Source organism: Salvelinus fontinalis, chromosome 36, assembly GCF_029448725.1.
Source record: "Salvelinus fontinalis isolate EN_2023a chromosome 36, ASM2944872v1, whole genome shotgun sequence".
Classification (NCBI taxonomy): domain Eukaryota; kingdom Metazoa; phylum Chordata; class Actinopteri; order Salmoniformes; family Salmonidae; genus Salvelinus; species Salvelinus fontinalis.
Window position 1 is genome coordinate 9,078,268 of NC_074700.1, and position 27,788 is coordinate 9,106,055.

General features: G+C 47.1%; 1 protein-coding gene across 1 annotated transcript in view; it reads left to right on the forward strand.

Moving 5' to 3' along the window:
* LOC129835185 (mitogen-activated protein kinase kinase kinase 11-like) overlaps nucleotides 1-24,613 on the forward strand; it is a 31,900-nt gene extending 7,287 nt beyond the window's left edge. The window contains exons 2-10 of the mRNA XM_055900622.1: nucleotides 11,738-11,918; nucleotides 14,543-14,691; nucleotides 15,121-15,296; nucleotides 16,980-17,226; nucleotides 18,570-18,686; nucleotides 20,097-20,268; nucleotides 20,400-20,506; nucleotides 21,730-22,479; nucleotides 23,898-24,613. Of these exons, the coding sequence (XP_055756597.1) occupies nucleotides 11,738-11,918; nucleotides 14,543-14,691; nucleotides 15,121-15,296; nucleotides 16,980-17,226; nucleotides 18,570-18,686; nucleotides 20,097-20,268; nucleotides 20,400-20,506; nucleotides 21,730-22,479; nucleotides 23,898-24,514 (2,516 nt within the window). The 3' untranslated portion in view covers nucleotides 24,515-24,613. The remainder of the gene's footprint in view (nucleotides 1-11,737; nucleotides 11,919-14,542; nucleotides 14,692-15,120; nucleotides 15,297-16,979; nucleotides 17,227-18,569; nucleotides 18,687-20,096; nucleotides 20,269-20,399; nucleotides 20,507-21,729; nucleotides 22,480-23,897) is intronic.
* The last annotated feature ends 3,175 nt before the right edge of the window (nucleotides 24,614-27,788 follow it).

The window sequence follows — 27,788 nt, forward strand, 5'->3', positions numbered from 1 at the left end:
GATCAGAATCGCCATCAAAATCATTGGCCTGTACAGAGAATTAAGTCAAAACCACAAGTCCAAATCCCCATCTCCATCCATGGCTTAGGAACGGGACGATTTAGAAAGTTAGCTACCGCAGGACATCAACACAAGCAGACCTGAAACTGACACGTTTTTTCTGAAAATTACATTTTGCAGAGGAAGTGATTTAATTGGTCTGAAGCCAAATCCAAACTGGCCACCAGGACAACACACAGTTGAGCTCGGCTCAACGCTGATTGGCTAATTATTTTATAGTTTTTCTTTTATCAAGGGAGGCCAAATGCTTGTTGGCATCAGTCAATCAAACGCTATGGCGGCAACATGTTATACTCTTTTGGTCCAGACGGGTCCAGACAGCATCAGATACAAAGGCTACACATACTGAGACGAGGGGCGTTGTTTCCCTCGCTCGGATGATTTCTCCACTCAGGTTCAGCCACTTGCAAATTGACAGATGATGAAAACACACAGAGACGAAAAATACATTTTATATTTTAATTTTATTTTTTGTTGGTCAAATATTTGGGGAAGCCCGGCTTCCCTTGGCATCCATGAATACACGCCACTGGTCCAGACACACACATTTTGTGATTTCACATGTTTTTGAGAAACTTACCCCGAACAGAAAGTCACTTCCTCATCCCCGTTGTGTAGTATGGGGGCCTGACAAAATGTCATAACGTTGCAGACACATTTCGGAATGTCACAATTTCACATGAAGAACATCTGAAGACCTGCATCACTATACTGAGGGCGTTGCCGTTTCTAAAAGGACGTATTTGGGTGTTTTTTTGGGACCCCCATACTACACAACAAGGATGAGGAAGTGATTTGCTGTTTTGGGGTAAGTTTCTCAAAAACGTGAAATCACAAAAAAAGTGTCTGGATGCTATAACATGCCATTTACATAAAAAGTAGATATTTGTTTGTAAAAATGTAAATGTGTCCTTTTTAAGGGTTGAAGACACTTTCTATAGGTGTAGAGATTTGAAAAGATAAAAGCCTGTAGCTTTGTGTTACAAATCAGTGAAGCTGATTGTACTTACTGCGTGAATGGAAGATGCTGATTAAACAGGATCGTTGAAGGAAATGCACACAGAGGAAGGACTTGGACGCAGGCCAGGGGCCACAACTGAAATTCTGTTGAAAGTAAATACAGATTAAGGTACAGCAGAGGAGGCTCTTCCTCTCGCATTCCCAGTACCAGCCCACACACGCAAGTGACTGTGTGTACATACACACACATATACCTTGGGCCCCCTTATCAGTCAGTCATTGACACATCGGCCCTCAGATACACACACACACACACACACACACACACACACACACACACACACACACACACACACACACACACACACACACACACACTCAGTCATAAACACATTGGCTCACATACATTGTATTTAAACCCACTTTAAAAATACACTATAGTTTGAAATCACGTGGAAAATGCCACACTAAGCCTTGGTGGAGTCAAACTAAACTTAATGGCCCTTTTTTTTTTAAAGAAGAACCACAGTTTTAGTAGATCTTGGAACAACATGTCTTTTTTTTCCCTCCCAGAGTGGATAAGTATCTGATACATCTGTATACCACCAGTATGTTTTCGTTCAGGGTCCTTAGCGCCGCAACGCAGCACACTGAAAACATCCCCTGTGTTGCTCTGCACTCACAGACACACGCTGGCAGCCTCTCGCTACTCACACACTCGTTCTCACACACAGCAACATTCCCAAATTCACTGAGGAGAATTACGAGGGCAATTTGGACATTTAGCCCGTAGTGGCGGCATGGGAGGTATTCAGGCCAGGAAGTAGAGACATTTTGAACTTGATAAACCCCTGAAATGCAACCCGTATTTCTATAAGTCTGGCATGTTGACTTTTATCATCTGTACCAGGGGCTGCTGAGGCAATAGATTACCTTTGCCAGTCAAGTCTATTGTCAGAGACAAACAATACTAGGCTAAAGAGTGCTGATCTAGGATCAGGTCCCCCTGTTTTTGTAATCTTTTTCATAATGATCTAAGAAGGCAAAACTGATTCTAGATCAGTACTCCTACTCTGAGACGTTGTATGAATACAGGCCCTGATATGGACATTTTGAAAGTAAATCCAAGAGGTACTGTATGTAAATTAAATGGTTAGAGATACCAAATGGGGCTTGACCGTTATGGCCAGTTAGTCATTTGAAATAAAACAATGTATCTGTGGCTTGTTAAGTGAGAGCTGTACTTTGTAGTTAACTGGGTAAATGGGTCATGGGATGAGTAGGAGGAGACGGTACTCGTAAATTCAAATCAATAACTCATCTGCGTATTCAAACCCGAAAGCAAACTATATTCTGTTTTGTGGAGGAAATAGCCTCCAACTGGAATGAGATCCTGGTCTTGGAGATAGAAGCATGTAGCCACAAATCGACTGAATAAATGACCTTGCGGTCGGTCAATTCCCGTCTTCTATCTTCAATCAGTTAAAAAAAAAAAAAAAGTAGAACACAAAGTTGATAGCCGTTCTTGTTCGTCGTTGAAACGACAACGTTCCAGCCCCCAATCTGCAGTAGCAAACGCAGCCGACAGACAGTGGCAAGGAAATACTCCACCGGCCTCAATAGGAACAAGCCTGTCCTTATCCTTTTCACTGACATCTTCAATACCAGTGTGTTGCTGCCTAACAGGAATCACCTGTGATTGGGTGGCTGTGCCAGGTTCTGTGGAGGAGGCCAAGGCAAGGCCCAGCTGCGTTCCCATTGGAACAGTGTCTGGCTGACTGTGATAAGAGTGCACTAGGCCCAGGAAGGGTGAGGGTAGCTGGCCTCCCCTCTAGCTCTGTGCTCCCTTCTCTTTATTTTGGAAATGCCGGGCAGGCTGCATCCTGAGATCCCAGGGTCTGATTGGCATAGGGAGGGAAGGGGGCAGGTTGGAGCTGGCACGGGATTTCCCATACACACACTGTTGGCTTGGATACACACATGCATGGATACACACACACACATGCACGGACAGTATGTGTACACACTCAACTAATAGTTCCAGAATAATATGCTGTGTGGAACAGCGAGCAGGAGGATGAGGGCCTGGACAACACAACTCCAGGGAATGAGAGGAGGGAGGGACCAAACGAGACACTAAGTTCACACCACAGAAGATGTGGAGAGGGTTCCTAAACCCGGGGAATCAGGGAGAGATATTTTCCAAAGTTTACACCTAGTTCTCTCTCACTAGCTCACTAGCATCTTTTTTCTATAGTGAGCCGATGGAGAATTCGTACCATTGGTTGATATTTGGCTAGAATGATTTGACTAATTGTCCTGTATTATGCTTCTGTATGCTTCTCTGTAGCTGAGCATTCCCATGTGTGTATGCAGCTGTTGTACTAGAGTCGAGCAGTGGAGGCTGCTGAAGGGAGGACGGCTCATAAAAATGTCTGGAACGGCGCAAATGGAATGGCATCAAACGCATTGAAAACACATTTGATACCATTCCACTTATTCCAATCCAGCCATTACCACGAGCCCGTCCTCCCTAATTAAGGTGGCACCAACCGGTGTAGTCGAGGTATGTTTTTCATACTGCTACATTTTTGTTGTCCCTCTCAGTAAGTTGAAACTGATTTTATCTGTTCCAGTGCCGTTCTACACGATTGTGCAAACATTAGAAGATTTCTTGTCAATCAAACCTCGATTAACTAGCTAGATCAATGCACGACATCGGGCCGTCACATTGTACTATGTCGTATAAAGGGGTCCGTCTTTCAAAAAGTAGGAAGTAACCGCCCACTTATACACCAGCCACCTCTGACCTCTGACCTCTACACCCTGTGAGGTTGACTGCTGAGTGACCCCCAGGGTCTGAGTTTCCTAGGATACCAGAGAGGGAGAGGCGACGCGAAAGGGCTGACTCCGCCCTAAAATCTGTCAGCGCGAGAATAAAGCGCAAAGCAGTCCAAGTTGGTCTTTTTTTTTGTATGGAGGTCAACGAGAGTGTCAAATTAAGTCAACATAAACATTGGATTGATAATTTGCTAAGTGAGGCTTATTTTTTTATTTATTTATTTTTTAATAAATTTTATCCCCTTTTCTCCCCAATTTTCGTGGTATCCAATCGCTAGTAATTACTATCTTGTCTCATCGCTACAACTCCCGTACGGGCTCGGGAGAGACGAAGGTCGAAAGCTATGCGTCCTCCGAAGCACAACCCAACCAAGCCGCACTGCTTCTTTAACACAGCGCGCCTCCAACCCGGAAGCCAGCCGCACCAATGTGTCTGAGGAAACATCGTGCACCTGGCCCCCCTTGGTTAGCGCGCACTGCGCCCAGCCCGCCACAGGAGTCGCTGGAGCGCGATGAGACAAGGAAATCCCTACCGGCCAAACCCTCCCTAACCCGGACGACGCTAGCCCAATTGTGCGTCGCCCCACGGACCTCCCGGTCGCGGCCGGCTGCGACAGAGCCTGGGGGCGAACCCAGAGACTCTGGTGGCGCAGTTAGCACTGCGATGCAGTGCCCTAGACCACTGCGCCACCCGGGAGGCCCAAGTGAGGCTTATTTGATCGAAAAGAGGTTTCGTAATATTTAGGTTACAAATATACTGATATAAATGGACGTACGTGGCACCCTGGTAACTTCGAGTTAAAAAAATAAATATATATATAGGAGTTGTACCTGTTGTTCACATGCCCTCATTAACTAGAATGTTCTGCCTCCTTCCGCCTTTGCTGACATGTATTCCCATTGTTAGAGCAGACAGTCCAAAATCTAGATCTTTGAGGATACTGAGCTGACGGAGGTTAAAGTTCAACGACTGATGTTAGTGTCGATGTCAGCTTCACTGCTTCTTGTGAAGAGGGAGAGAGAGAGACTGGTAGCTATGTTGTACCATTGTTGTTTTGTATAGGTGCGTTTAACTTTTACGCACTTTAGCTGCCGAGAGAAAAATACTCAATGACTAGACTTGGTGTATGTTATGAAGAACCCATTGACAGAGTAATCCCTTAATGCGCCCTTCTTAAGAGGAGCCCTTAGGGCCTGAGGAGAACTAGTCTTTATAATGCCATGTAACTAAATGCATGAGTTGTGTTCTCTTGCAAGTTGCAGCTTTGCTGCTATTCTTCCATATCTCTCTGCGTCTCCCTCTTTCTCTCTCTTTTGGTTTCTCTCTCTCTCTCTCTCTCTCTCTCTCTCTCTCTCTCTCTCTCTCTCTCTCTCTCTCTGTCTCTCTCTCTCTCTCTCTGTCTCTCTGTCTCTCTGTCTCTCTGTCTCTCTGTCTCTCTGTCTCTCTGTCTCTCTGTCTCTCTGTCTCTGTCTCCATCTCCCTCTATCGCTATGTTAGTGTTAGAGGTTGCCAGACTGTCTGTCAGCCTATGGCTCTGTCCCTCAGGGGACAAAGCTGCCGTTCTTCGTGGGGAAAGCACCCTCCCCTGTCGGAATTCTCCCTCGCCTACGGGCAGAGCAGAGCCGGCCCAAACACACAGGAGGGCAGAGAGAAATGACATCAAATCAAGTTGTATTGGTTGCGTACACATATTTTGCAGATGTCATTCCAAATGCAGTTTCTAGTTCCAAACAGTGCAGTAATACCTAACAATACACAGAAATCCCCAAAACATGATGACATATCAGAATGAGCAATGTCAGAGTCCGGAATATAAATATATCTATATAATGGTTTGAATAGAAAAGATGTGTGCAGCAGTAGTTATATAGGATGAGCCTAGACTAGACAGTATATACAAATGAAGTGGGTAAAACAGTATGTAAACATTATTAAAGTGACTAGTGTTTAATGGCTATGTACATAAGGCAGCAGTCTCTAAGGTATAGGCTAGAGCAATGGTTCCCAAACACACACACACACACCGACCATAACATCAGCCAACAGCCATGGTCATACAGGGAACTAGGTGCAGCTTTCGACTTACTCTTAAAAGTTGTAATAGTAAAATTTAATTGGGTAGTGCATCATCAGTTTCTCTTGTCATGTCAGTCATTGCTTCCCTTTGTATAGAGAGCATTTTATAGCTTGCCAGAAATGTCCAGATAAACTAGCCCATGTCGGCTAATGTTTTTTGATTTATTTCGGGGGGTTTTAGCCCATAGATGTTGTTGTAATTTTTTTCTCACTCAAATATCACATCAATACACATTAGACACGGCAATGTGTATAGAATTGCTCAAATGTGCTTTAAAACCTGCAAAATTCTCTCTACCAAGAAGAGGGGTGTGAACAGTTTGTGTCATGAAGAATAATTGTGGCCATAGAAATAGATCTGGTGCGCGCAGGGGAGCGGCATGGGATGTTCCCCAGTGCTGGAAGGGGGGGGGGGGGACCTGAGTGAAAAAGTTTGGGAACCCCTGGGCTAGAGTAACAATAACTAAGGTTCTTACCCTCTCCATCGATGTGGATGTCGGTGTGCTCCATCTGCTGTCTCCTGAAGTCCACGATCAGCTCCTTTGTTTTGTTGAGGGAGAGGTTATTTTCCTGGCACCACTCTGCCAGGGTCCTCACCTCCTCCTGCAGGCTGTCTCGTTGTTGGTAATCAGGCCTACCATTGTTATGTCGTCAGGAAACTTGATGATTTGAGTTGGAGACTTGCGTGGCCATGCAGTCATGGGTGAGCGTGGCCACGCAGGAGGGGGCTGACGCACCCTTGTGTTGAGGATCAGCGTGGCGGAGGTTTTGTTGCCTGCCTTCACCACCTGGGGTCGGCCCGTCAGGAAGTCCAAGACCCAGTTGCGCAGGGTGGGGTTCAGACCCAGGTTCCCGAGCTTAGCGACGAAAGCTGAGCTGTAGTCGATGAACACCATTCCTACATGGGTATTCCTCTTGTCTGGATAGGCCAGTGTGCAGTGCGGTTGCGTCATCCGTGGATCTGTTGGGGCGGTAAGCAAATTGAGGCTGGTCTAGGGTGTCAGGTAAGGTGATATGATCCTTGACTAGTCTTTCAAAGCACTTCATGATGACAGAAGTGAGGGCTACGGGGGCGATAGTCATTTAGTTCAGTTACTTTTGCTTTCTTGTGTACAGGGACAAGTGGGGACAACAGACTGCTATAGGGAGAGGTAGAATATGTCCATAAACACTCCAGCCAGCTGATCTGCATATGCTCAGAGGACGTGGCTTGGGATGCCGTCTAGACCGGCAGCCTCGGTAGGGTTAACATGTTTAAATATCTTACATCAGCGTCAAAGAACGACAGCTCGCAGTGGTCGGCGAGTCGGCGTTTTCCTCAAAGGTGTTAACTTGTCCGGGAGCGAGGCGTCGGTGTCCGTGACGTGGCCGCCGTTCCCTTTATAATCCGTGATTGTCTGGAGTCCCTGCCACGTACATCTCGTGTCTGAGCCGCTGAATTGCGACTCCACTTTGTCCTTGTACTGTCGTTTTGCCTCTTTACTTACTTTACAGAGGGAATATCTGGTCTGTTTGTACACATCAATGTTCCCGTTTACCTTGCCGTGCTTAAATGCAGTGGTTCGCGCGCATTCAGTTTTGAGAGCGAGGGAGATATGGAAGGAGAGAAAGAGCGTGTAGTGAAAAAGAGTAAGGGTAAGAAGAGAGAGAGAGATGAACAGTAGTTTGGTGCAGCTGGCCACTTTATGAATGTCATGCTACTAATGAATTTAGTCAAGCTGGCAACGCCAGCGTCCTGCCAACAGGGATTTAGGTTTTCATGATAAATTACCCCCGGCCCTTATTCCGTTACCACTTTTCCTTTTGAGAAATGCCCGCTGAACAACCAATATCTGTGTGCAACTAGCTACACTTCTTGGAACGACGTGCCTCTGAAGAATGCAAACGTGTGTTCTCTCACGCTGCTGTGGAAATGAAATGGGCCCACAGCCCTTCCTTGGTGGTGCGGGAAGTGCATGTCAGTGCGAACTCATCCACACCCGTGAGACGTAAATAGCCCGAGTGCCCCTAAATAAGAGAATACAATATTTTTCTTCCCACATACAAATATGCAATAGAGCAGTTGAGCTTCCTTTCCGGATAGATATACTGTTGTAGATGGGCTTGGCAGGTATACATATCTAGGGTGATTTCAGTGACTACCTACTCACTTTCTCTCTCTGAACAACAAACAATACCAAACAGAGTCCCGTTGCCATGGGGATGTAGCTGCCGTGTCGCAGGCGTCTTTGTTTGGTTGCTCTGTCTGTCAGGAGGTTGTCTGGGGCTGGGCAGGCTGACAGGGACCAACTCTGGGTCTAGTGCCACATGCCCTTGTTCACCTTATTCACAATGAGTGACCAGTTAACTGTTACTATAACCTTACATAGGCCGAGTAGGCCTATCTTCTACATAACGGTTATGGTAACGTTAGTTATGAGCGCAGGTGTGTGCAAGGCGTTAGTTAGACTTCTAGTCTGGTTCATCGGTTTAGTGAAACTTGAGATGTCATGCCGTGGATGTCAATGTTTTTTTATATTTTTTTATTTTTTTTAACCAGATAGGCTAGTTGAGAACAAGTTCTCATTTACAACTGCGACCTGGCCAAGATAAAGCAAAGCCGTGTGACAAAAATGACAGAGTTACACATGGAATAAACAAGCGTACCGTTAATAACACAATAGAAGAAAAAAAAGAGTCTATATACAGTGTGTGCAAATGGCGTGAGGAGGTAGGCAATAAATAGGCCATAATAAATAGGCCATAATAGTAATTACAATTTAGCAGATTAACACGAGTGATAAATGAGCAGATGATGGTGTGGAAGTAGAGATACTGGTGTGCAAAAGAGCAGAAATGTAAATAAAAACAAAATGGGGATGAGGTAGGTAGATTGGGTGGGCTATTTACAGATGGACTATGTACAGCTGCAGCGATCGGTTAGCTGCTCAGATAGCTGATGTTTAAAGTTAGTGAGGGAGACCTAAGTCTCCAGCGATTTTTATTTTTGATTATTCTTTTAATGTTTTTTTATTTTGCAATTCGTTCCAGTCACTGGCAGCAGAGAACTGGAAGGAAAGGCGGCCAAATGAGGTGTTCGCTTTGGGGATGACCAGTGAGATATACCTGCTGGAGCGCGTGCCTCGGGTGGGTGTTGTTATCGTGACCAGTGAGCTGAGATAAGGCGGAGCTTTACAATGGTTACATACTAGACCAGTTCACTGTTTGTGGTTCCAGCAGCCAGTGATAATGAGCGGAGAATGGTGTGGTCATGTGTTGGGAGGGGCCAAAGGGTGTCTTAATTGAGGATGTACTCTGCCTCAACACAGAAAATGGAGGAAGAATATTGAGCGTGCTGATGCTGCTAAAACGCTGTGTGTGTCTGTACGTCTCGACAATTTTTCTTTTTAGTTAATTGCAAGTTATTCAAGCCGCCACAGGTCACAACCCTGGCAGACACTCGACTCGGTCAGTTTATTGTCGATAACAACCAACCCTCTCTCATCGGAGCGACCGATTTTTGATTCACTCACCCATATATCCCACATTCCTCTCCAGCTGTCTCAATCAGTTGCCGGAATCCAAATGACCCCTGTTAACCCCTGTTTCTAAAAATAGGATTCGGCTTAATCTGCCTCATAAAGCACGACGGTGAAATGGATCCTCGCTTTCGAGGAAGGGCCAGAGCCCTTTGGTCCAATTGGCGTCACTTCCTGGAGATTAGGTCACAAGAGCGGCCCGAGAGGAAATGGAGGTTATTGCCCAGAGCTTGGTTGTGTCCCAAATGGCACCCTATTGCCTATACCTATGACCATGGCCCATTGGGCTCTGGTCAAAAGTAGTACATTATGTAAGAAACAGGTTGCTATTTGGGACACAAGCTTGTTTTGAAATGTGCTCAAGACGTGTTGACTGACAAACTAGTTAAGTTTCATTGAAGAGAGTACAATAGATTAGTGTGGTAAATATTTATCCCCTTTAGGGGCTGTATACTAAAGGAAAACAACAAGAGAATGGAATGAATGGAGACTTGTTTTATTGTTGTTTACATTTCTGCTACAAGGAGGACTAGCCAATGAAAAGTCAATCGATCCAGTTTGTTTTGTTTTCAATTTAGTTGCCTGATAACTACTATTCTAAGACAATGGGTTTTAGTGGAAATCCTATGAAGAACAGGAAGTCCGTGGATAATTTCTGACGCACGTAAATGACAAAAACGGTTGATTCTCAGAAAGACAGTACAGAGAGGCAAAGGGACGGAGGGCATTTGTCTGGTTCTCATCCCACAATTTCATGCCATGGATCTGTGGCGCATCTGTTCACATTGAACACAGCTCCCATAACTGTGTCTGTGCTTTTAGATACGCCTATGGTATCTGTGTGTACAGTACGTATGTTTAATTGACACTGTGGGTGTGTTCCCATGTGTGAACATGTGTCCACTGTTCTCTGTCTTTCTAGTTGTCGAAATGTGTGCGCGTGTGTGGCAGAGCTAGCACAGTGTGAAGTGATGGTGCCAGAGGTTCATTGTGAGAGTTGAGCCTTTTCACAATACCCCCCCCCCCCCCCCCCCCCCCCCCCCCCCACACTCTTGTGATGCATTCCTTTGTGACGTCAAACACGGCGCAGCGGCTGGCCTGCCAGGCAGAGCACAGGATGTGTGCAGAGGGAGGGAGCCAGAGACTATAGCGTTTGTATGTGTGTGTGAGAGAGAGAGAGAGAGAGGCCCGAGACGGAGAGGGAGAAGGCAAGAGACGACAGACGGAAACAACATGCACTTATACACTGAAAAGAACAGAAAGTGTCTGGAAATAGCAGAAGGCTTACTTCCCTATAAAAATATTATTCCATAATTCCGACTCTGTCTGACTCGCTGGACGTTGGCTGCCCGTCTCTCACCCTGAGGTTACCCATTTGGGCTGCCAAAGGGGAGGGCATAGACCCATCCTAACACATGCGTGTCATTCTAAGGCGTATTTCCAGAGCTTCTACCTCTTTTCACCTCACACGTGAGAGGAGGGAGGATACCTGACCCCAGGATTGCATGTGAAGGTGGAATAGGCTAATGATGGCCCCTCAGTGCAGGTTGATTGTACCTAGCATGTATTGCCCGTGCATAGCATAGCTAACCATCACATGAAGACGTGCAGGTACAAGGGGTAGAGAAGACGGAAATCAGGAAATACAATGAATGTGCCTCTGTATTCCATTAGCTCAGTTCTATTCCAGAGCGTTTCATTCTAGATTCTAGATATCTATGATGAAAGGATGATATGTGCCCATTGTCTCGTCTGGAGGTTATAGAGAGGGGATGTTAATGTATAGGTATAGAAGGTCTTATCAGTGTTCGTTTCTTCTAAGTCTGATCTAAAAGAATAAAGGGAAGAGGATGTGAAAGGCGTGTGTGTGTAGGGGGGTCACGAAAGTGGCTTAATACTTAGTTATGAAAAGTTCTAAATCCCCTTTTTGCGATGCTGCATTATAATTACTTCATGCATTTAAGAGTGTTGAAGAAATCTTTTTATTCACACCCACCTTGCTTTATACGGTCAGAATGAGTGTAAATATTATTTAGGATTTGCCTGTCTTTTCCTAGTAGCACTGATTCTGCAGACAGTTGCTCTATTACTGAACGTGTTGACTTTACTATGACCGCCACCTGGGGTTGTCGTCCCTTGGAACCTTAAGTTGAACGCACAAACTGTAAGTTGCGCTGGCTCAGATCATCTGCTGCATCTCTAAAATGTAAGTGTTTTCAAGGAGGATGTCTCAATCAAAGCATCTCTTGTTCTCTTTCCTCTCTCTCTCTCTCCCTCCCAGTCCTCCTGGCCCAGCCTATGGAGAATGATTGTATGGAAGGGATAACCCTGAAGATCACAGACTTTGGCCTGGCGAGGGAGTGGCACAATACCACCAAGATGAGCACGGCGGGCACTTACGCCTGGATGGCGCCGGAGGTCATCAAGTCCTCCACCTTCTCCAAGGGCAGCGACGTCTGGAGGTAAGGGGGCTTGTAAGTGTGTGTTTGCGTGTGTGTTTGGGGGGGGGGGGGGGTTTGTGGAGCTGTACATGATGATGATGAGAGATGCTAACATCCCTGCTAAAATAATAATTGAATTAAAAATAAAGATATATGACGAGACTATTTATGAGCCTGGACTGTGGGAACTTGTCCCCCTCCTCCACCTTCTTTGACAGTGATATAATAGGGATGGGTTGCAGGAGGAGAACAGCCATGTGATAGCAGCAGCACTTCAAAGCCTGCTCTGTACTTTGTGTGAGACGTGTCAGGCACACTGTCCTATTGACACAATGCATGGAGCTAGAGAGGGAGAGAGGTAGGCCACACAGCAGACCTGACCACAACCGTTTATCTGTGAAGGGTGTGTGTGTTTTTTTTTGTGTGTGTGTCTGTATGTGTGGCCAAGCATACGTGTGTGTGTGTGTATTAGTGCACATGCACTTTCGTACCAGTGTGTGTGGCCACACACAGGATGTGTATCCAAAATAGCACACTGTGCACACAACACACATCTCTCTTTCTCATGCTCTCCTGAGACACTTCACTATTCCCAAACTAGCCTTTTCTGTTTTACTTTGCATATGTTAATGAGAGGGTGTAATGAACCTTTTATGAAAATGAGGGCCAATATTGACCTCTTCTATTCTCCTTTATCCATCTCTGTGGCTGTCTCCCAAAATGGCTCCCTATGTCCTTTATAGTGCACTATTTAGGAAATAGGGTGCGACATGCTGTAGCCTTTCACTTATTCATAAAGCTGTAGATTTCCAATGCTGGCATAAACAGAGCAGCCGAGTGGCAGAGTAATTAAAGGACTATATTAAAACGCTGCAGGCTACACTCCCCACTTACAAGACAGCCTACAGCGCTTTCAGAAGAGTGTGTGTGTGTGGAACTGTGAAATTGAATCAAATCAAATTTTATGTCACATGCGCCGAATAAAAGATAGACCTTACAGTGAAGTTCTTACTTACAAGCCCTTAACCAACGATGCAGATTTAAGAAAAATAAATGTTAAACTATTTACTAGAATAAACTGAAGTTAAAAAAAAAAAATGTAAAAAAGAAAATAAAGTAACAAATAATTAAAGAGCAACAATATAATAATAGCGAGGTTATATACAGGGGGTACCGGTTCAGAGTCAACGTGCGGGGGCACTGGTTAGTCCAGCTAATTGAGGTAATATGTACATATTATCTCGAGGTAAAGTGACAATGCATAGATAATAAACAGAGAAACAGCAGCATAAGAATGGGGGGACAATACAAGTGGTCCGGGTAGCCATTTGATTAGCTGTTCACGAGTCTTATGGCTTGGGGTTAGAAGCTGTTAAGAAGCCTTTTTGGACCTAGACTTGGCGCTCCGGTACCACTTGCCGTGAGGTAGCAGAGAGAACAGTCTATGACTAGGGTGGCTGAAGTCTTTGGCAATTTTTAGGGCCTTCCTTTGACACCGCCTGGTATAGAGGTCCTGGATGGCAGGAATCTTGGCCCCAGTGATGTACTGTGCCGTACGCACTACCCTCTGTAGTGTCTTGCGGTCGGAGGCCGAGCAGTTGCCATTCCAGGCGGTGATGCAACCAGTCAGGATGCTCTCGATGGTGCAGTTGTAGAACTTTTTGAGGATCTGAGGACCCATGCCAAATATTTTCAGTCTCCTGAGGGGGAATAGGTGTTGTCGTGCCCTCTTCACGACTATCTTGGTGTGGCGGCAGGGTAGCCTAGTTGTTAGAGCGTTGGGCTAGTAAACGAAAGGTAGCAAGTTAGAATACCCGAGCTGACAAGGTACAAATCTGTCGTTCTGCCCCTGAACAAGGCAGTTAACCCACTGTTCCTAGGCCGTCATTGAAAAGAAGAATAAATAAATAAAGGTAAAATAAATAAAGAAGATAGTTTGTTGATGTGGACACCAACAAACTTAAAGCTCTCAATCTGCTCTACTACAGCCCCGTCGATGAGAATGGGGGCGTGCTCTGTCCTCCTTTTCCTGTCGTCCACAATCATCTCCTTTGTCTTGATCACGTTGAGGGAGAGGTTGCTATCCTGGCCAGGTCTCTGACCTTGAATCTTCCACACTTTCAAGTACTTTGCCACTCTTTGAGGATCGGCACAGTCCTGTGTTTGTGTCATATGTGTGTGTGTGTGTGTTAGACCCGCCCCATGTATTTGTTGTAGTAAGCAATAGGTATTGCTTTATTCCCTATTTTTGTCTTTATGCAGGTTTTAGAGAAGCATAATGCACTTCCATGACTGTCATTATTGCATATAATAAATACATAAATGATTATAATAATAATGTATAGCATAGTTGCCATCCCTCCACTTCAGCTTGTTGATATCATTTGTATGCACTGTATGTGTGTTTTATGTATGTATCATGAATGTACTGTATGTATAGCATCAAACAAGTTCTTGGGGCTCCCCAGCCATTCCACACATGTGTTTCCAACACTGGCACACCTGATTCAACTTGTCAATCAATGGCTTCATGATTAGTTGACTAATTGAATCCGATGTGATTAATACCAGAAGGACCAGGGACTGGTTAGAGAATTTTCCCTAACCTTCCATTGATGGCTCCTCTCCCCCTCTCTCCTCCCCAGCTATGGTGTTCTTCTGTGGGAGTTGCTGACAGGAGAGGTTCCCTACAGGGGCATAGATGGGTTGGCTGTGGCCTACGGAGTGGCTGTTAACAAACTTACCCTCCCCATCCCCTCCACCTGCCCAGAACCCTTTGCCATGCTCATGGCAGGTAAGAGTCCTTTGCGTGTGTGTGTGTGTTTTTAAATTTGGTGTAACCATAATTCTCTCTCATTTCCTCAAACCTGGAGGCTGAATTTAAAAAAAGAATGTTGCGTAAAATGTTAGATTTGCTCACGCACAGGAAAAACATTCCACGCAACTGGTTAGGTTGTGCAACACATTGAGGCTGCTGCTCGAGGATGTTGTTAGTTTGAGGCTGTCGTTAGATTTGTTAAAGGCACTAAAGATCATCTGTCGTGTAAACGGCCTTGACAACGCCTAGCCAAATTACAGCCATAATGCGCTTTAAGTTGTGGATTTGTTTGTGCATGAATTGTGTCATGTCCTGAACTTACAGGGTTATGTATGCTTTGGTAGTGGAGTAACCGTGATTGGCATGTTATTATCATTTGTCTTAACTAAATGTGTCTGCCTTCAGAGTGCTGGGATCAGGACCCACACCACAGGCCCAACTTTGCCTCCATCTTGGTTCAGCTGACGGCTTTGGAGAGGCAGGTGGTGGAGGAGATGCCTCAGGACTCCTTTCATTCCCTACAGGAGGACTGGAAACTGGAGATCCAGGACATGTTTGATGAGCTCAGGGCCAAGGAGAAGGTGAGGGGAAACGGGTGTCTTTTCGAGAGAGGCTGACTGTATGATTATTGTGTATGCGTTTTTTTGAAATAGAAATGGAGGAGTGTGCTTGCACGTAAATGGAGCACCCGTTTACTTTGCCCACATTTTTGTTACAGCTTGAAATTAAAATGGATTCAATTGAGATTTTGTGTCACCCCACACACTTCCCCATAATGTCAACGTGGAATAAAAAATGTAAAACTCAAATGTCTTGAGTCAATAAGTATTCAACCCCTTTGTTATTGCAGGGCTAAATACGATCAGGAGTAAATATGTGCTTAAGAAATCTCATAAGTTGCGTCGACTCTCTGTGTTCAATTATAGTGGTTAGCAAGATTTTTGAATGACTACCTTAAACCACACATTATCTGTAAGGTTCAAGCCCAGATTCAACCACTAAGACCAGGGAGGTTTTCAAATGCCTCACAGAGAAGGGCACTGATTTGGTAGATGGGTAAAAAAAGCATGGTGAAGTTATTAATTAGGCTTTAGATGTTGTATCAATACACCCAGTCACTACAAAGATACAGGTGTCCTTCTCCTTCCTAACTCAGTTGCTGGAGAGGGAGGAAACTGCTCAGGGATTTCACCATGAGGCCAATGGTGATTTTAATAAAACAGTTAGAGTTTAAAGGTTGTGATACGACAACTGAGGATGGATCAACAACAATGTAGTTACTCCACAATACTAACCTACATGACAGATTTGAAAAGAAGCCTGTACAGAATACAAATATTCCAAAACATGCATCCTGTTCCCAACAAGGCACTTAAGTAATACTGTAAAAAAATAAAATTGGCAAAGAAATTAACTTTTTGTCCTGAATACAAAGCGTTATGTTTCGGTTATGCAAATCCAACACATCACTGAGTACAACTCTTCATATTTTCAAGCATGGTGGGTGGCTGCATCATGTTATGGGTATGCTTGTCATCGGCAAGCGCGAGGGAGTTTTTCGGGGATAAAAATAAACAAAATACAGCTATAAGCAAAGGCAAAATCTTATAGGAAAACCTGGTTGTCTGCTTTCCAACAGACACTGGGAGACGAATTCACCTTTTAAGCAGGACAATAACCTAAAACAGAAGGCCAAATCTACACTGGAGTTACTTACCAAGATGACATTGAATGTTCCTAAATGGCCTAGTTACAGTTTTGACTTAAATCCGCTTGAAAATCTGCGGCAAGACTTGAAAACGTCTGTCTAGCGATGATTAACAATCAACTTCACATAGTTTGAAGAATTTTGTACAATCCAAGTGTGCAAAGCTCTTAGAGACTTTCCTTAAAAAAAACCTCACTGCTGTAATGGCCGCCAAAGGTGCTTCGCCAAAGGTGCTTCGACAAAGTATTTACTCGGGTGGGAATACAGATATGAATGTATTTAATTTTCAGTACATTTGCAATCATTTCTAAGAACATGTTTTCACTTCGTCATTATGGGGTATTGTGTGTAGATGGGTGAGAATTATATTTAATCAATTTTGAATTCAGGCAACAAAATGTGGAATAAGTCAAGTCAACTTTCTGAAGGCACTATGTATGAGTGTGTGTTAATAAACACAAATTGTATCGTTTGTGTGTGTGTTTTACGTGTTTGTTATAAACGATAACACCGTAATAACAGCAGTAACTACAACACAAATCTCCCCCGTCTCCAGGAGCTGCGTTGTCGCGAGGAGGAGCTGAAGCGCGCGGCGGTGGAGCAGAAGTCCCACGAGGAGTTCCTGAGGCAGAGGGAGCAGCAGCTGGCCCAGTGGGAGCAGGATGTGTTCGAGAGGGAGCTCAGTCTCCTCATCCTGCACATGAACAACCAGGAGAAGCCCAACGTCAAGAAGAGGAAAGGAACCTTCAAGAAGCACAAGCTCAAGGGCAGCAAGAACGGAGAGAAGATCAGCATGCCCCAAGGTGAGGGGACGGAGGGTAACTTGCTGGGGATGTCTTGAAATAGGACATTTTGGTCCTTTGGTTGGATAGTCTGTGAGCCAGATCGGCAGAGTAGGAATCAGTCAATCAGTCGCCATTTTGAAATCCAGTGAGACCTGGCCGAGAAGGCAGCTACGGTACTTATCATTGTACTTAGTTCACCTCAGCTCACCTCACACTAATTCACGACTTCACTACCGAGTGTGCGGAAGTATCACGTACTGTACCCTCATATCTTACAATGGCCGTCCAAATACCCGTTGATATTTGTGGCTAACAGCTTAGGTTTTCACTAAACAGTACGTTCTAACATAGTAGGTAGGACTAGAAGTACACCGTGTGTCGTCTTCGTAAGGCCATAATCTACGATAGGGTCACTTTCTCCTGTAGACTACTTCTCATTGTCTACTGATAACAAACTCACCATAGAAACAAACCCACACACTCTCATGCTGAGCAGTCGTCATGCGTCATTTTCTTTTCTTTTACCTTTATTTAACGAAGTCAGTTAAGAACAAATTCTTATTTTCAGTGACGGCCTAGGAACAGGCTATCTGCCGTCATACGGGCACACTCAGCGTTTCTCATACAGATACGCTCCCGCTCTTTCCAAATGCGCACTGACTCTTACGGCGTGCACGAGTACTGTCTGTGTGTGGGTAAACTCGTGTATGCATGTTCAGTCTGTGTGCGCGCACTTGTTTATGCATACGAGTGTGTGCATATGTCTGTGTGAGGTGTGTTCTGGAGGCTGTGGTCTTTCTCAGCAGCAGGGTAGTGATTTGATGGGGGGTTGATGAGAGAGACATGGAGCCAACCCAACCACGCCTCTGGGCTTCCTGTCACCCCTGGCTGGCTCTTCTCTACCCCCCCCCCCCCCCCCCCCAGCATTTCCACCTTCACACCCACAAAGATACATTATCCTGCTACGCAAAGCTAGGACAGACATCCTTCAGGCGTCTCATGTTTTCGTTTAGCTTGGCCTCGCAAATTACCGTATTCTCATGGCATTACATGAAAAAGAAAATCAGACACCCACTCCACCACATAAATTATTTTCAAGGAGAACCTAGAAAAACAATTTTGCCAAAGACAAGCACATGTTAGTTCCTTGCCTGTTCGGTTCTGAGTCGAGTTCAGTAGGGCACACCATAGCAAAAGGCTTTACAACGGTAAAATAAATGTGTTCTTATTGTTGCACAAGATCTGGTACTACCTCCCCGTTTACAAAAACGTTTTCTCTCTACTGAACAGGACCCAGGATTGTGATTTTATTGTTTCTGTGTGTGTGGCCTGTTCTCACATCTGGTGTATGTCTCTTCCAGACTTCATCCATAAGATCACAGTGCAGGCGTCTCCAGGGCTGGAGAAGAGACGCAACTCTCCCGATCTGGGCTCCGGCACCTCTCCCTCCTTCGGCCCACGCTTCCGAGCGATCCAACGTGAGCGTGGTCTCTCTCTCTCCACCACACATACACACACCCTCTCAGTTCGCACACAAGACATGGTCTGTTTACACACACCTCATCCTTGCTCACATCACTCAGCCCTTACATTCTCTCTCTCCTGGGACAATGGCTGTCCCAGTCCAAATATTATCTGACTTTGTTTTAATAAGGGATCAGCAGTGTATTTGCTTTAGCCTTCAGTTCTATGTCTGCAATGTCCTCTTTCTACCAGATAGGGGAGTCCTTCCTCCATGTGTTTTAATGTCAGCATTTTCACATGCTTGTCCTGTTCCACGTTAAATGCCTTTTTACTGAATTAGATACCAGCCAGAATTAATTGGTCTGAATGAGGCTGTGTTGCATTTGAGTAAGAGCCCTGTTCTGGAGTCAGCTCTAAAGACTGTTTCCCCTTAGTGGGGGAATTCTCCCCATAGATCACACATGTCTACATGAATGTGCTGTGTTGCAACAGACTGAAAGGGGTTTTCCCAAAATTCCCCATAAAATAGGCCTAACCACTGCGGTTGAGTTTAAGAGCACAATTTAATTTGTATTAATTATTTTATTGGTTTAGCGGTTTCAAAAACCATCTGTTTGATTCATTTATGCATTAAAAAGTGGGTTGGATTCATGGCTCGGTAGTAACGTGTCTGCTTAATGGTAATTTTCACGGCTTGAGAGTGCGCCTGTCATTAAAATGTATTTCCTTATTTAGCAAACATCTGTGCTAGCAATGTCAAAGCGGACGATGACTCACTGAATCCAGGGGCCATATGGGTAGAATTGTGTTAGCGCTTTAGCATCTTGCTAGCGTCTTAGCGTCTTTCTCACAGTATCGCTCCGTAGAGACTTCTGAGATGTCGTGCCTGACACGAACTCGCTAGCACTTTGCGTCTCCGAGTCGGAACCCCCTTCGGGAGGGCATGGCTGTTGTGTGACGACGCTGCGAGAGCTGTTGAGAATCATGCAGTGTTTGTTTAACATTAGCGCAACGCTCACACAGAGTTAGCGTCGCTAGCCCCAAGGGGGGTTAGAAAGTCTGCTGTAAGTGTGTCAGCACCAGGTGGAGTTTTACTTCTGTTTTTGCTCTCTTTGTTCCCCCCCATATCTCCGTTTCTCCCCCCCCGTGTACTTGCCTCCGCTGTTCCACACTGTTCCAGTGACATGTGAAATCTTGGTTTGAGCCCGGAGCACATCACCTGTTCTGGTGCACGGTGGCACACATGTATCCCAGCTAGAGAAAGCAACGTGTTGTACAAGACACCGTGGTTCCGCTCTGTTTTGATTGTTGTGTGTCACCAACCTATGTCATGGTGCTTGTATCAGAGGTGGTCTTGAAATGAAAATGTATTGTGTGTGTTTTATGAATGCTTGCTCTCGCTCTCCATCCCTCCTCCTCTCCAGTGAGCCCCAGTGAGAACAACAGGGCGTTCGGTCTGAGCTCTATGTGGCCCCTGGAGGGCCCTCCACACAACAAGCAGGCTAATGGGGACCGGCTGGGCCCTCACTGGAGGCCCCAGAGCCCAAAGAGCCCCAAGAGCCCAAAAGTCCTTCGCTTAAGCCCCCAGGAGAGCAGGTAGTAACCCTCTCACCTCTCCCTCACACCCCTCCATACACAGGGCCATATATGTAAAAAATTGTTTTTCCGTATTAGCTAAAGCAGAACTAGTGTGTTTTGAAGTCATTGTGTGTGTGTGTGTGTTCCAGTCTTTCAATGAGAGCCAAGCTCCTGGATATGGACAGCAATGAGAACGGAGACTCCAAGGATGACTTTGAGGAGTACAGACCCTCCACGCCACAGCCTGCCCAAAACGGTATGCTCTTCACCACTACCATATTCACATGCACACACACCACCTCTAGCCTAACTAAGTGGGTCATAGCTGATTGTAAATTCTAAATTAGTATTCTGTATTCATGAGCTGACCGACCTACCTCGCTTTCTCCCTACCTCGCTTTCTCCCTACCTCGCTTTCTCCCTCCCTCCATCTCTCGCTCCCTCCCTCCATCTCTCGCTCCCTCCCTCCATCTCTCGCTCGCTCCCTCCCTCCATCTCTCGCTCCCTCCCTCCCTCCCTCCCTCCATCTCTCGCTCCCTCCCTCCCTCCCTCCCTCCATCTCTCGCTCCCTCCCTCCCTCCCTCCCTCCTCTCTCGCTCCCTCCATCCCTCCCTCCATCTCTCCCTCCCTCCCTCCCTCCCTCCCTCCCTCCCTCCCTCCCTCCCTCCCTCCCTCCCTCCCTCCCTCCCTCCCTCCCTCCCTCCATCTCTCGCTCCCTCCCTCCCTCCCTCCCTCCATCTCTCGCTCCCTCCCTCCCTCCCTCCCTCCCTCCCTCCCTCCCTCCATCTCTCGCTCCCTCCCTCCCTCCCTCCCTCCCTCCCTCCCTCCCTCCCTCCCTCCCTCCATCTCTCGCTCCCTCCCTCCCTCCCTCCCTCCCTCCCTCCCTCCCTCCCTCCCTCCCTCCCTCGCTCCCTCCCTCCCTCCCTCCCTCCCTCCCTCCCTCCCTCCCTCCCTCCCTCCCTCCCTCCCTCCCTCCCTCCATCTCTCGCTCCCTCCCTCCCTCCCTCCCTCCCTCCCTCCCTCCATCCCTCCCTCCCTCCCTCCCTCCCTCCATCTCTCCCTCCCTCCCTCCCTCCCTCCGTCCCTCCCTCCCTCCCTCCCTCCCTCTCTCCCTCCCTCTCTCCCTCCCTCCCTCTCTCCCTCTCTCCCTCCCTCCCTCCCTCCATCCCTCCCTCCCTCCCTCCCTCCCTCCCTCCCTCCCTCCCTCCATCTCTCGCTCCCTCCCTCCCTCCATCTCTCGCTCCCTCCCTCCCTCCATCTCTCGCTCCCTCCATCTCTCGCTCCCTCCATCTCTCGCTCCCTCCCTCCCTCTCTCGCTCCCTCCCTCCCTCCCCCCATCTCTCTCTCTCTCGCTCCCTCCCTCCCTCCATCTCTCTCTCGCTCCCTCCCTCCCTCCTCCATCTCCATCTCCATCTCACTCTCTCTCGCTCTCTCTCCATCTCTCTCTCTCTACCTTTTTCTCGCTCTCCATCTCCACAGGCTCCTCAGTGAAGGAGCCCCCCAGGGCTTATCTATCTCATGGGGACTCGGGCAGCGAGGAGGGGCTGGAGGGGAGTTCCCCGGCCGGTTCCCCAAGGCCCGAGCACCGCTCCCTGGGAGGACTGCTGAGGAGCACCCACCGGGCTCTACTGGGAGGAGGCTCTCTCCTGGCCTCCGTGGCCCTGGGACGACACCTGGACGTGCCACACATCCCCCCCAGGGTGCCTCCCCGGACTAACCCCCACCACCACCCCCCACAGGAGGTCAACATCACGGCCCCCAAAGTCCCCTCCTCGGACCCCCCTGTGGTGGATGACCTTATAATATTCTCCAGCTCGGAGCCACTACCCCGGCCCCTCTTTGACTTCCCCTGCGCCCTGCACGCCCCTGAGGTGAAGCCCCTGCCCCTCACGCCGCCTCCCCCTCACCCCCGGGAAAGGGCCTGCCACAGGCATGCCCAGGCCCTCCAGACACCCCAGAGCCCCCAGGCCCTCCAGACACCCCAGAGCCCCCAGGCCCCCCTGACCCTCCATCACCAGACCCAGGAACAGGCTAGCCCAGGGGAGTGGGTCTGCCACAGGCATGCCCGGAGTCCCCAGCAGCAGAGCCAGGTCCTGGGTCAGGTTAGCCCAGCGGAGTGGGCCCCTTCCCCCCACCACACCAACGGGGCGCCTGTCTGTGACGTCTGGGGCCACGGGGCGGACAGGAGGAGGAGGTCCAGCCAAAGCCTGCTCTCCGCCTCTCAACTAGGTGAGGGTAAACACACACACACACACACACACACACACACACACACACACACACACACACACACACACACACACACACAAACTCCCTCACCCCACTTCCCTTCCCCCTCGACAGGGGATTTTTTTTATTTCATCATTACAGAGCAAAAACTAACATCTTATCCATATGCTTACATGTACGTAAGCGCAGCTCAGCTCTGACCGTTACTTTTCCAGTCAGTCATTTAACGATGGTGGAACGGGAGAACTGTAACTGTAATAGATTCTCACAGCGAATCTAAAGGGTGTTTTAAAGCGTTGCCCTCCGGTGCCATTTTGATATGCTAACTTCATATCTAGTCGCAACAGTGTTCTCTCTAAGGATGCCGTCTTGGAACTGCCTCGAGCTGATCATCAAGCCTGCGTCTGCTTGTAATGCTGCTAATAACTTTCATCTTAGAGCTAGAATCAAACAACTCATCAACTCTTGACATGCACGCGGCGGTGAAAGGTACATAAAACAAATAACAAATCTATTACCGTATGCCAGAATATGTTTCTGTTTATTTTTTTGTTTGTTCTGATATTGACTTACAAAACACACAGGTTGTTTATAAAGTTGTTGGCAGCATAGAAATGAAATTACTGGAACTGGGGGGGGGGGAACTCTGACTGCAGCAAATTGACTGCAATCTCATGGGTACACTCAATATGCCTGAGTGATTGTGTTTCTATACTTTTGTGTTTTTTTTATTTTTATATATGGAAGTTCCAAATGGCACCCTATTCCCTATATAGTGCACTACTTTTGACCAGGGCCCAAAGGCAATAGGGTGCCATTTGGGAGGCGGCCTTAGAGAGCTAACGACAGAGGATTTGTTTTTGTTCTCCGATCGTGTTCTCCGAACGTGGAGTTCTTGATTGCGGTTCCGTGTCAGCTGAACTCCTTAGCACCTCCAGAGAGCTGTCTCAGATTGAACACACACACCCACACCTTTTCAACCCTATCGTCTGCACGCGAGCTCGTCTCGCTTCAGTGCTTCTTCAATGCCCCGTTAGGATCTACTCTCCATCGAGGGGCTCCCGAGTGGCGCGGCGGTCTAAGGCCCTGCATATCAAGTGCTGGAGGCGTCACTACAGATCCTGGTTCGATTCCAGGCTGTATCACAACCGGCCGTGTTTGGGAGTCCCATAGGGCGGTGCACAATTGGCCCCGCGTCGTCCGGGTTAGGCCGGGGTAGGCCGTCATTGTAAATAAGAATTTGTTGTTTACTGACTTGCCTAGTTAAATAAAGGTTAAATAAAAAAAAACTGAAAGTGGGGCTTTTGTCAGTCTGCAATGTTAGACTAAGAAGAAAATGTCTGCACACTTATTTGATGTGTGTTAGTGAAACGGTATATACATATTTATTATCTCTGTGTCATCTCTCTCTCTTTCAGTTTTAGACCTCCCCCTTTGCCAGGACAGTCTGGAGTCAGAAGACAAGCCCTCTGCAGTCCCCTTCTCCCTGTTCCCTGACCCTCGCCTCTGGAGCCCTAAAACACGTCGCCTGGAGGTCAACGTCGTCCCACGCCCGCGCCCCTCCCCCATCCGACCCCGCATTGACCCGTGGAGCTTCATCTCAGGCAGGGGGTATGGTGTTGTTCAAGGGCCCCGGCGGTCAGACTGCCACCTGCTGGGGTACCAGCCTTCGCCAACTAACCCCTTCACAAACTCTGACCCCTTCCCCTCCCCGGACTGTGACCCGTTCTCCCTGAGGGCCTACCCATCGTCAGGCATCACGCCCGACACACCGTTGCCCTTTGACCCCTTCTCTGCGCCGTTTCCTACCTCCCGCTCAGCGCCCTGCTCCACCAACGGGTCCCCGACCCTACCCACGTTCCGGGTGGCACCCCTGAACCCGGCCGACTCACCGCTCATCGACCTGGGCTGGGCTGCTGCGTGCGGGGTCGGGGTCAAGCCCCTGGATGTCACCAAAGAGAAGACACGACCCAGGAAGACTCTAGGACTCAAGCCCTTCAAGTCCCCTACGCAACTCCGAGACGATCGCTTCTAAACTAAACCCCCAACCCCTACTCCAACCCCCCCCCAGAGAGCCGGAGCTTGACTTTATCATAAGAGTTTTTACAGACATTATTTTTTTTAGGAAAGGGCCCCCCCCCCCCCCCCCCCCCCCCCTTAATGGACGGACTACAGGCTGTGTATATCCTGTGTTAGAAATCAGAAGGATCTGGAGTCCTTTTCAAAACAAAAATGCACATTACCCCTATCCCCCCCCCCCCGGGGTGACCAAACAGTGGAGTGGTTTTGACTTGTCCACCATGTTGCCTTAGAAACCAACCAGGAAGCTAATCCTGCTGGCCATCTAGCCCAGTGACAATGGATTGTTGGAGTGGGAGCCTTGTGCACAATAACCAACGCCTTTTATTTTTATTCCCGAACAAAGGATTCCTCTCTCTCTCTCTCTACTCTCTGCTCTCGCTCCCTCTCGCTCGTTCCCTCTCTCTCACTCCCTCTTTCTCGCTCTCCCTGGAGAGTCAGATCAGTGAGCATCTCCAGACTCAATCAGACGCCTCCCTATCTCCCCCACTCATTTCTCTCACTACTTTTGAAGTGTCTGGAAACAGTGGCTGGCTTTATCTTGTCTGTATCCTCCCTAGCTCTAAAAGCATCCTTGTCTTGAGTGGTGAACCTACTTCAGGACCTATTTTCCATGATTTGGCTTAAATGTGCAATGGACTGGGAGCTACGTGATGCTCGTTGCAAGATGTGATGAGGAAAGTCTTAACCTCTATAAGTAGAGTTGTCTCTCAAGCATTTGACTCTCTTTGCAATAGACTGTAGGTGGGTCAACGTGAGAGAGCACTCCAAGAATAGCTACAGAGGCGCCATATCATCCATCTAAATTCCTTTTAAATGAGCTGCATATTAAAGCCAAACAAACCCAGAGCCCAGGCATTCCACTAGGAAGCAGATAACATTCTGACGACATTCCCAGAATGCGACTGATTTATTTGGCAGTTGGGCAGGGTACAAAGCATCAGAAGACGAGGGGCAGCACGGCACATGCCGTTCATGTGCCAAAGAATGCGACTGCTTCGGCCCACATTTGTATACATGTCCCTTCCCTACAGTATAGCAGAGTGGTATGACCCATAACCCTAGCCCCTCACGTTTTTCCAGTATTATGTACCAGGATTGGTTCTGTCTGGTAAATCTGATTGGATTAAATCCAGGAAGTGACTAATTGGCATGTCAGGAGGTACATATAATAGCCCGCAAACAAATTGGGTTGAGACCCCCCCCCCCCCCCCCCCCCACAAAAGCCATGTCGTAGGAATACATTGGCTGTTCCATTCTAGGGGAAGAGAATTGACCCGCGTGGCAAGCTTTGTGATTAGTCTTAATAACTGTGCTGACGAACCGGGTGATAATATTTAATTAGGGTTGCGATAAAGACAGGGTTAATTTAATGAACATGGAGATATGCCTAATTAATTACTTTCCTCCAACATAAAGTTTGTATTTAATGAGTCAGGATCTGAAATGGGATTTAAGTGGCACTGTGCATTTTAGTGGATTCCATGGCAGGAGGCCCCTTCAATGTGATGTCAGATAATTTCCTGATCATGTGACCTGACCAGTGGCCCAGAGTTCTTACTTCTGGGTCAGGTCACATAGTCAAGAACAACTCCTGGCCTTTACCTATCATTCATATCCCACTTGTTCTCAGGTCAGGCTAACTGCGCTTCTCTTGAGCCAAAGAGATTGGGTCTGTTTTTGACTCGTGCTATTGGCTAACAGACTACTGACTGGACTGCGTCTCAACCTATAAGGTGCCTCCCCTCTCTACCTCTCCCCCTATGTGACGTGCACATAACTACTTAGAGACCTATCACGTTTAATCCAGATGCTCATTCTTATTGAGATTTGTTTGAGAGGCCTATCTGGTTTAAGACTACAGTATGTCTTCCTCACTATTACATATCAGATAAAGAACAGAATGAGAGCATTTACTCCAGGAGCAGTTACATGCACTATGGGATTTCAATTGTGGTTCAATTGAGGTTAACAGATACCGGCATTGAGGTAAACCGATACTGAGTCTATAAAGACAGTCCGATGCAAATCTCAGTAGTGATGTAGTCATCACCAAAGGACAAGGAAATGGGCAAGAATATGACATTTTGGATTATAAGAGCATCTGCAAACAATTATTGTATTTACATTCATCATAGTATTACATATTGGCATTTCAAAATGTCGGTTTGTATATTTGTAAACCTGTGACACTTTGATTTAAGGCTTTAAAACACAAAATACACCTTATTTCCCTGACTTAAGGGTCTAAACCTATGTTGTGTGCGTGCATGTGCATCAAAAAAGTAGCGCACTTCTTTTGACCACGGCCTATAGGGTCTCTGGACTTAAGTAGTGCACTATATAGGGAATACAGTGCCATTTCTGGACGGAGAAACTGTCAGTAAACAGAACATTAATACAGAGCTCCTCGGCTCTGGCCCCCTGGCTTTTCCATATCCCATCCCAGTCGTCTAAAGCACTGACAGGTGTGTTATTGCTTACAATACTAATCCACACAAGACCCCTGCGCTTTAACCTCGTCATACAAGTCGACAGGCGCTACATCCTCCCATCGCCATTATGGGGATTTGTGTCGCAGTTACAGCCGACCCCTGCAATTCCCATAGCGACAGGATGAAACCGAGACTGATGGTCGCAATTGTAGCAAGAGTTTTAGGTATTGCTGCCTGTCTGTTACGTCAAGAGTCTAGGCCCTAGCCCTCATATCCGATTCAGTTCTTCAAGGTCTTATCTTTAGACTTTGATTTCCCTTAGATGCCACGCTGTCAGTCAGTTGGATGCGTCAAAGTCCTCAAAGGCTATAGTGTAGTACACAGAGAACCCAAAATGTGCTCAACTTATGGCCCTCTTAACTGTTGTGAGGTTGTATGTTTGCCCTACTAAGGGCAGAGTCACTATCCACTTATGTGACGATCTTGTGTAGATTATATCAGTTTGACTATTTTATCATCTTAGGTCAAAAGTCAGAGCGATCCATTTGAGGAGTGTGTTTTGATCTTGGCAAGCCATCAGACAAACCGATACAGTGGAATCAACCCTTCATTTTGGATGCCACACTACACTGATCCCGTAGTGAGATTTGAAAATTGACAATTTTCTTGAAGTAACTAGTTGTTAGGAGCTGAACTGACGTTCAACGACGATGACCTTGGGAATGACCTTTCGGGTTGTACGAAAAACTTCAGATTCACTCATCTCTGGATAGAATCAAATAAACCTCAGGTCCT